This window comes from Alexandromys fortis, unplaced genomic scaffold (assembly GCF_014885135.2).
Source record: "Alexandromys fortis isolate MF-2015 unplaced genomic scaffold, M_Fortis_MF-2015_v1.1 scaffold_62, whole genome shotgun sequence".
In the NCBI taxonomy this organism is placed as follows: Eukaryota; Metazoa; Chordata; class Mammalia; order Rodentia; family Cricetidae; genus Alexandromys; species Alexandromys fortis.
In genome coordinates this window covers 636,574-645,770 of record NW_026067942.1, presented here as the reverse complement: position 1 = coordinate 645,770, position 9,197 = coordinate 636,574, and the positions used below count along the sequence as shown (strand labels likewise).

At 43.3% G+C, this 9,197-nt stretch overlaps 1 protein-coding gene across 2 annotated transcripts in view; it reads right to left on the bottom strand.

Annotated features, from left to right (window-relative positions):
• Rab3gap2 (RAB3 GTPase activating non-catalytic protein subunit 2) overlaps positions 1 to 8,450 on the bottom strand; it is a 79,960-nt gene extending 71,510 nt beyond the window's left edge. For both annotated transcript variants that reach the window (XM_050148135.1, XM_050148136.1), the window contains exon 1: positions 8,217 to 8,450. In XM_050148135.1, coding sequence (XP_050004092.1) covers positions 8,217 to 8,328 — 112 coding nt within the window. In that variant the 5' untranslated portion in view covers positions 8,329 to 8,450. The remainder of the gene's footprint in view (positions 1 to 8,216) is intronic.
• Between the last annotated feature and the right edge of the window lie 747 nt (positions 8,451 to 9,197).

The window sequence follows — 9,197 nt, the reverse complement described above, 5'->3', positions numbered from 1 at the left end:
AGATATCTACAGGCATAAGGAACTTCATATGCTCCATTCTCCTTTTGTTTCTATGAATTAATATATGAATGTGACTATAGAGCAGTATTTTATACATTCATTTCATTTTATTACTAAAAAGATTTTATATACTCCTGAACAGAAATGACTTTAAAAAAAAAAAGATGGGTTGTAACTTACAAGCCCATTGAGTTGATATGTCAGTCAGAACATACTTTTTTTCTAAAGGAAATTATGCTTCCCAAACTAGCAAAATAGAAATCAAATAATAGCTAAAATGTAAATTTATAAGCAAGGTTTAGATTCTGAGACCCAGAATAAATATTAGCTTCATTTACTGAGTCATATTTTCCTTAAATCAAATCATATAAATGAAATTAGTATTAATCTACCTTCCTACTCTTGATTTATCAGTTTTCTTTGGGCTAATTCTTAATCCTCGTTTAGGTTTTAGCAGTTCCCCACTAATGGTGGTGACTACATCCTTAAAATTTGCTCAGTGAGGTGCCTGTTCCTACATTAATCATGAAATATTTTGGTTTTTATTCAAGCACACCCAGTATTTAGGCAAAACAATAATCTAAATTAAATTCATAAGGTGCATGTGGACTATCATCAAACATTCTAATTTCCTGTGGCTTTCTTTGAGAGGCCAGAGGGATCAGGGATGGTGAACACCGACACAAAGATGAAGGAATAGGATCAGGTTCTAGAGCTTAAGTTCAAATAGGGTTCCCCAGTGGTCAGGCAGTTGGCTGTGGGAGCCCCTTCCTGAAAGGTTATCATGTAAGAAGTAGTCGTATATAAGATCATTGGGTTTTCTATTTACTTTGGTTTTCAAATGGGTCAGCACTAAAAGTAAGTAATATCTTTTATATATTAGGAGAACTTACCAGTTATTGTGTAAACCTTTTTATCCCTAGTATCCTCCCTTTGCTTTCCTATGTTTTATTGTCGCCCCCAAAAGGGGCCCCTGCACCTCTCCGTCTCTTTCTTTCTATCCACCCTCTTCAGGCATCCCTCCAACTTAAATACAGAAAGCTAATATTTCAAAGCTAGAATCCACATTTGAGTGGAAGGTATTTGTCTTTCTGGGCCTGTCTTATTTCACTCAGTATATTTCCCATTCTTAATTTCAGCTTTCTTTTGTGATAAATGAGAATTCCATTAGACATATGTACCACATTTTCACCACCCACTTACCAGGTGGTGGGCATCGAAGCTGATCTAGTCTCTAACAATTCTGGACAGAGCAGTCATGAAAATGGTTGTGCACATATGCCCTGGTATACAGTCCTTTCAGTAAAGGCCCACACGTGGTACGGTTGGGTCATATGATAGCTCTAGTGTTGGTTTTTTGAAAGCCCTTTACACTGATTTACACAGTGGCTGAACCAACTGCTCCTGCTGTCAGCACCAGTGAACAGGGCCCCTCTTTCTCCACACCCTCACAAACATTTTCTGTCTTGATAGTAGCCATTCTTACTATAATGAGATGGTATCTCAAATAGCTTGAGTTTAATTTCCCTGAGGGCTAATGATAATGAACACATTATATATGTTTATCAGTCATTTATATTACTTCTTTTGAGGACTCTGCTCAGATCCATTCTTTGTTTCCATGATATTTAGTTTCCTGAGTTCTCTGTATAGTCTAGATATTAATCTTCTAGCTAGCCAAGATTTTTTTCTCCTGTTCTGTAGGCTGCCTTTTTATTGACAGTTTGAATTACTTTTGTTGAAGAGAAAATTTTAATTTTGTGAGGTCCAATTTGCCAATTATTGGCCTTATTTCTGGGACAAATAGAATCCTATTTAGAAAGTCCTTGCCTCTACACATACCTTGTAGAGCACTACCTTTTCTCCTGAAAGTTTCCGAGTTTGGGGTATTATGTTGAGGCTGTTGCTCCTTTTTGAGCTGATCTGTCTAGGGGGCAGTTAAGGATCGAGTTTCACTCTTCTATATTTAGGCATCCAGTTTCCCCAATATCATATGATGAAAATGTGATCTTTTCTCCAATGTGCATTTTTGGCATCTTTTTCAAAAATCAGGTAACTGAAAATTACTCATACCTATCCCACGCTATAGATCTATGTGTTTATTTCTGTGTCAGTATGATGCTGCTTTCATTACCATGATCCTAAAATAACTTTAATCAAGCATGGTAACATTTCCATCATTATTCTTTTATTCAGGGATGCTTCAGCTAGCCAGGATGCTTTGTATTTCCATATGAATTTACAACTTTTGTTTTTAATTTCTGCAAAGAGGGTTGCAACGAATCTGCAGGTTCTTTTGTTAAGATGGCCAATTTCACAATCCACAAGCACGGGAGATCTTTCCACTTACCAGTGTCTTCCTTTCTTTCTTCAGAGTTTTCAAGTTTCCCCACAGAGGGCACTCACTTCACTGACTGTTGGTCAGTGTTTGTTTTGAGGCCATAGTGAATTTTGTGAATAGAGCTCTTTTTCTCTCAGTGTATTTGCTACTGGTATAAAGGAAAGCTATTTTTTAATATTAATTTTGTATCTTGTGACCTTGCTCAGTGTTTATCAGCTCTAAGAATTTGCTGGTGAGTCTCAGAAGATTCCAATCTGCAGTATCACGCACAGAAGAGGGAACCGAACTAACGAGGCTGAGGAGCACATGCCAGGATGAAAAGGGACGGAGGTGTAAGGATTAATGAAACTATTGTCTGCACACTCCAGAGACTCCAGTCCTACATCTTCCTACCTTAACCTTTTCTAATGCTCAATTACTTTCCTTGTAAGAATGAGTAACTCTTCATATTTAAAATAAATCCTCTGAACACCAGCCAAATCTTGAATGATAGCTACGGGTTCTGTGTTTCCAGTGCACAGAAAGGAAAGCCGTTTGTCTTAACAGTATCACTTGAGAACCAGTAACAGTTTAGATACATAGTAAAGAAAAATATATAGCTGCCTGTTTATCATTGTTCTTTGCTTCCTATTTAGCATTTCTGGAACAAGGACAACATCTAGCTTAGGTATCTATTGTATTGTACTCTTGAAAGTTGCTAAAAATGCAGAGAAAAAGCTCTGCTCTCCACACCCTCCAAAGACAGATGTGACGCGGCAGGTGTGCTGAGCTGATTGTAAGAATAATTTTCACATGAAATCATATATCAAATTTCACACTGGACGTCTCTAATATACAGAATTTCTGCCAATTGCAATCAATAAATTTAGCATGAAAGAAGAATTCCCCGTCAGGGGTAATGCCAACCCTCCCCAAATGAACATCATCAAAAATCCCAATGTGAATTTGACTTTTAAAATAAACTCTAAAGCTCAATTGGGAGAGAAGTGGGTGAGACTATCCCTGCGACGTTCTTGAGAGATGAGTGACTTGGCAGAGATAATGTAGGGTTCATTAAAATGGACAACAATCAATACATACACCAATGGAACAGAAAGGAGTCCAAAATAAAAGCAAGTGGCAAGTGCGATTGCCTCCACGAGAGCTGCGTAAGATCAAGGCAGCAACATTCTAGCTGGGATGAGAAAGAGGCTCACGGGGCCACAGCCCCAGGGAGAGCTACTGGCAGCTGGGGGAGGAAAAATCAGTTTCCTTCAGGGTGCAGTTTCTATAGTTACCCATGACCCAGTGGGTAGCCCTAAACCCAGGTACATATGGGCAGCTCTGACTGGACTCAGTGGGTTAAAGAAAAAAAAAAAACCATGAAATTGGGAGAGGGGCATGGGCAGCTCTGGGAGAAGCTGGTTGGGAAGTAGATGAGATAATATATTTACACATGTATGATGTTCTCACAGAACAGATAAATAAAATTAAAAAATCTTAAAATCTAAATCCTTTCCTATTAATAAAGTTAAAGACAAATGTTATAAATATATACAAAATAGAAGGATAAAAGAATACCTTTTATAAAACAGTCCTTTATAACAGCCATATACGAAAACCCAATAAAAATAGATCAGACATGAGCACAAGAGTTGAAACTACAAAGCTACCAGAAGAAAACATAGAAACACTTCAGAAGTATTGTGAATAAAGATATTTGGGGGTAGCATCCAAAAGTGCTGGCAACAAAAGCAAAACCCAATCCAAGGGGTAACAGCCAAGAAATAACAGAATGATGGCAACCCACAAACTGTACAAAACTCAAGCAGCTCAATAGCAAAATAACAACTATGATCCAATTAAAAATGTCATGAATAGACAAAATGCCCAGGAAATGTACTTAACGCTGCTCAACAGCATGAAGGTCAGAGTCAAAGCCACAACCAGATGAAGTAGAGACAGCAACAGCAAGAACCAAAGACCAGCAAGCATGTGGAAAGACACTTGGTGCGAACATAAATCAGATTGGTACAAGTTAGTCTGGCAATCAGGGAAAACAGCACAGAATTCTCTACAATTCTAGAAACAGGATTGATATAAGCCCTCATTCTCATCACAGGATATAGAACAAAGGAAATCAGCATGCTGAAGAAATACACTCCTGTGTTGACTGTAGCACTGGTCAAAATAGCCAAAGTGCAGAATTAAGCCTGGAGATCTATTGATAGCTCAGGGAAGAAAATGTAATATGCATATACATAATGGAATGTTATCTGGCCATTAAAAATGAGCTTCTCTCGTTTACAACAAATGAGATGAAACAGAAAGGAAATAACGTTAAATAAATTATGTCAGATGCACAAATACAAATACCATAAGCTTTCACTCATATGTGGAAGTTAAAAAGCTTAGGTAGTCATAGCGGATCGTGACAAGAATCTCAGCACTTGGGAGACTGAGGAAGATCTTGAGTTTAAAACCAGCCTGGGTCAAACAGCTAGACGCCGTCTCAAACAATAACAACATGTATAAAACATAAAAACAGAGCAGTCAGAGGAGTGGTTGGCAGAGGCTGGTGAAGGTGTTAGTACAGTGGCAGAGAGCTGGGAGCTCTCGAGGCTGGTAAGGATGTGGCGATGGTGATGGGTTATGGAGAGAGGACAGTTAATGAAACAGGAGGTATGAACGCACGGAAGAGTGATGAATGTCCACTCTGCACAGTAACTCCAGGCGGCATTAGTAGGTGCATGTTTCAGCATTAGTAGTAGAGAGGATTTTAACTGTTCCCAACAGGGAGAAATGGGTATGCCAGTCATCCCAGTCTGATCATGACACGTTCATACGTGTACTGAAATACCATGCTGTAATTCATAAGTACATACCCCTAGATATTGGTAAAATATTATGGTGAGAGCACCTTTAGCTGCTGAGCCTTCTCTCTGGCCCAGAATTACGGACTTTAAAGTACAACTTAAAAAGACACTGAGGATTATAAGAAGGAGAAGGTGATTTAGATTATCTTTTTGAAGCTTACTGGGACTACTGTTGAAACTAATTAGAAGCCAAGAGTGGAAGCAGGAAGGAGGTCTGTTAGCAGACGGGTGCCATGACCCAGGCTGAGACAGTGGCCTGGACCAGGACAGTGACAGTGGGACATAGATGCACTTCCTGCTCTACACTCTCGGTTTCTCACCCCAAGTCTGTTGTCCTTCACAGCCAAGCTCCAAGCAACAACCAATTTCACTACACAGTTTCCAATTTCTTCAACACCCTACAGACAGACACACTTCTGACTACTATGCCCCTCAAACAGAGCAAATATCCCAGCCACTCTCATCTTCCCCAAACCACTGAGCGAGCGCTTTCTTGGTCCTATCTGGCCTCTACTGACCACCCTTTACCTGCGTCAAATCCTCCCCTCAGCTTAGGGAAGATTTCCATGTTGGGGAAAATTATCTTAAGGTGTGTTACATTTGTTTATGCTGTGGAACATTTGTTTTAATGATGCAAAGATGTGTTGCATGCTTTTATGTTGTATTTGTTTAACTCTGTGAAGCTGTGACTCCTTGCCTGTCTAAATCACCTGATGGTCTTATAAAGAGCTGAGTGGCCAATTACGAGGCAGGAGAAAGGATACACAGGGCTGGCAGACAGAGAGGATAAGTAGAGGAGAAATCTGAGAGGAAAGAGCAAGAGAACAAGGGGAGGAGGATGTCAGCCAGCTACCCAGTCAGCCATGGGGTGAGAATGAAAGTTAGACATACAGAAGGAAGAAAAGGAAAAAGCCCAGAGGCAAAAGGTAGTTGGGATAATGTAAGTTAGGAAAAGCTGGCTAGAAATAAGCCAAGGTAATGTCAGGCCTTTATAAGAAAGAATAAGACTCCATGTGTGATTTATTTAGGAGCTGGGTAGTGCCCCCCCCCCAAAAAGCCATAAGAGTAAAGAGTTAAAAAAACACAACATGTCCATCACCTAGCATTCCTCTCTCTGCTGCTCCCTTTCGATCCTCTCAGGAACCTTCACAGGACTCCCAAACTTCAGTCTCTCTAAGCTTACCTCTCCGGTAACCAGTTCACCATACGAAATCCTAAAGATGAAAACCACACTTCTGCTGGTAACTCCCAAATTAATGCCCCAGACTCCAGATGCCCTGCCAAGTTCTGACCTCTATCTACTGTGTAAACTCACCTGCTCACTTGGACAAACCCAAGCATTTCCTATATGAAAGGTTAGGATGTCTTCATTATTTCTCAACACACACACACACACACACACACACACACACACACACACACACACACACCTGCCAAGCCAAAGGCATCCTAAACCGCCTCTCCCTCAGCAGCTACAACCCCAATCAGCAGACCCTTCCCCCCCACCCCCCACAGCCGCACATCCTGACCCTACCTCCTTATATCTACTTCCCCTTAGATCCTGCTAAGGTTAGGTTCAAGTTCGCAGTATTGTTTGTTTGTTTGTTTGAATTAAGCTTCTCAATCCATTTGCCTGCTTCTCGACTCACTGTGGCCACAGGACACTCTAGGTCTTCACCAAGTTTTGTAAATCGGATGGAGGGCAAATCTGAAGGCAGAGCTTCAGTCCTCAGTGGGAGTGCCTCTGCCAGTAGTACGCCTCTCCAGTCATTCGGCTTTTGGGGGGTTCTTTAAACACCAGAGCTGTTCAGACTTGCTTCTTCCTCCCAGGCTTTCTGTACTGTTCTTTCCTCTACTTCACAGGGAGACCTACTATCATAACTTTAAAGAAATGCCTCTTGGGGGCTGGAGAGATGGCTCAGGGGTTAAAGGCACTTGCTGCTCTTCCAGAGAATCTGAGTTTGGTTCCCAGCGCCTACGTCAGGTTGCTCACAAGCACACGTAACCCCTGCTCCGGGGCACCTGACACCCTCATCTGGCTTCTTAGGGCACCTTCACTCATGTGCAGACACGCAGGCAGATGTGACCAGTGAGTCATGGCTCCTACAGGGCGGAAAACTACCACCTTAAGTGGCATGTAGCTCCAATGATTGGTACAGACTATTCATTCCTAATTTGGTATTTTTCAAACGTTATTTTTCAGGCAAACCCAAGCTAGCCCTCGAATGGGAGGCTAAATCTTCCCAGTGCCCTGTGATAGTTTCTAATTTTTGAAAGGGAGAGTTTTGGTTTTGGTTGTTGGTGGTTGTTATTGGGTCTTATATATCACCATTCTGCTATAGCAGAGTAACAATGCTACAAAGCAAAACATGTTTCATATCAAAAACAAGAAAGCAGCGTAAAACAAGCTCCTTCAAAGGGAGAAACAAAGGAGCCCTTAACAAATCCTAGGGAAACACACAGCTTCTAATAACCCAGCCCTGGGATTTATAGCGCTGAAGGGCTTGATGGTAATAACAGGAGGAAGGCTTCTCTCCTCAATAAACGCCAATTAACTTTTCTTGGCCATGCCGCTGGAATTTTAGTTCCCACCGTGGGCTCTCCTTCACTTCCGAAGCGGTTCCTTTTCTTACTGGGGAGTTTACTCACCACCTCAAAAGCCCCTCACTTGCCCATCTGCCATTCATTCCGTAAATCTGAATGACAGAAAGGAGAAGGAAGAACAGAGAGGGTGGGGCTGCTAAACACTCTGGAAAGGGTGGAACCAGGGCCACAGTCCCAGGGATGGGAAGGGTGGAAGTTGGGGACGAGCGCTGGGTGGACTGACAACTCGCAGGGACTAGGGCGGAGGATGCTATCCTCCCGGAGCAGCTGGTGTGCAGAGGAAGAAGGCATGAAGCTGGAACTGGGAAGGAGGGGGTGGGGACTGGTGACAGACGGACGACAGGACGCTAGACGCAGAAGGCTGAGGGGAAGCTGAGGGGAGCCGCTCAGCCGCGACCCGGTCGCCGGCCACTTACTCGGGTCCCTCCTCAGGGCGCCGGGGGTCTCCTCCCGCAGCTGAGGGAACAGGAAGTCGCGCGCGGACTGCAGGTCCTGGAATGAGCAGAACTGGACAATGGAGCAGGCCATGGCTGCAGGGACCCCCGCGGGCAGGGATGTCGTTCCCTAGCCACGCCGGGCCCACCCGATCCCGCGGCTGACAGCACGGAGCCCCGAAAGCTTCAGCCACCCGGGGGGGCGGGGACGCAAGACCGGAAGCTGTCAGCGAGCCCCGGGAGGCGGTCCCAGGGTGCTGCGCATGCGCGGACCGCTCCGGAGCTGCGCGTGCGCGAGGCGACCGGGCACCCAGGGAAGGGACAGCATGGAGCACGTGACTGGCAGCGGTGCGGCTGAGAGTCCGACGTGGCTGCTGGCGCCACTGTTAGGTCCCCGCCTTGTGCAAGCCTGTCAATCTGGCCTCCCTCCAGAGGTGATCTAATTGAGCTTTTGAGACACCCAAGCAATTATTCTACTTCTACCGACACGACCTAGATAGCTCACAGATGAGGCGGTTTAAGCTGAGTTTTGGCAGAAAACATAGGCGGCTTGAGAATTTCATAGTTTTCTTTTAATATGGAAAACTATCCTAGCGTGCAATATATACTTGTACTAAAAAAAAAGCCTGCCTCGGCATCCTGTAATGCTTTTTCCTGTGTTCAGAAGGCTGAGGCAGGTGGATATACAGGTGTTCACGCTACTAACCTGAGGGACAGTGAAGACAATGTCTCAAGTAACAAGGCTCTGGAAAGCAGCTTTCTCCATAAGGGTTCGTATTAAATACACCCATCGATTGGCTCGGTGTTGTGAAAGCGTAATGTATGAATATGAGCTGTGCTGCGTTAGATCCCGTGTTTTAATCATTTGATTTTTCATTCGTTCGCTCATGCAACTGACAATATTTGTTAGTGTTTTCTGTGTCAGTCTCATTCTAGGTTCTGATCTTCAGGGAGCAAAAAGGA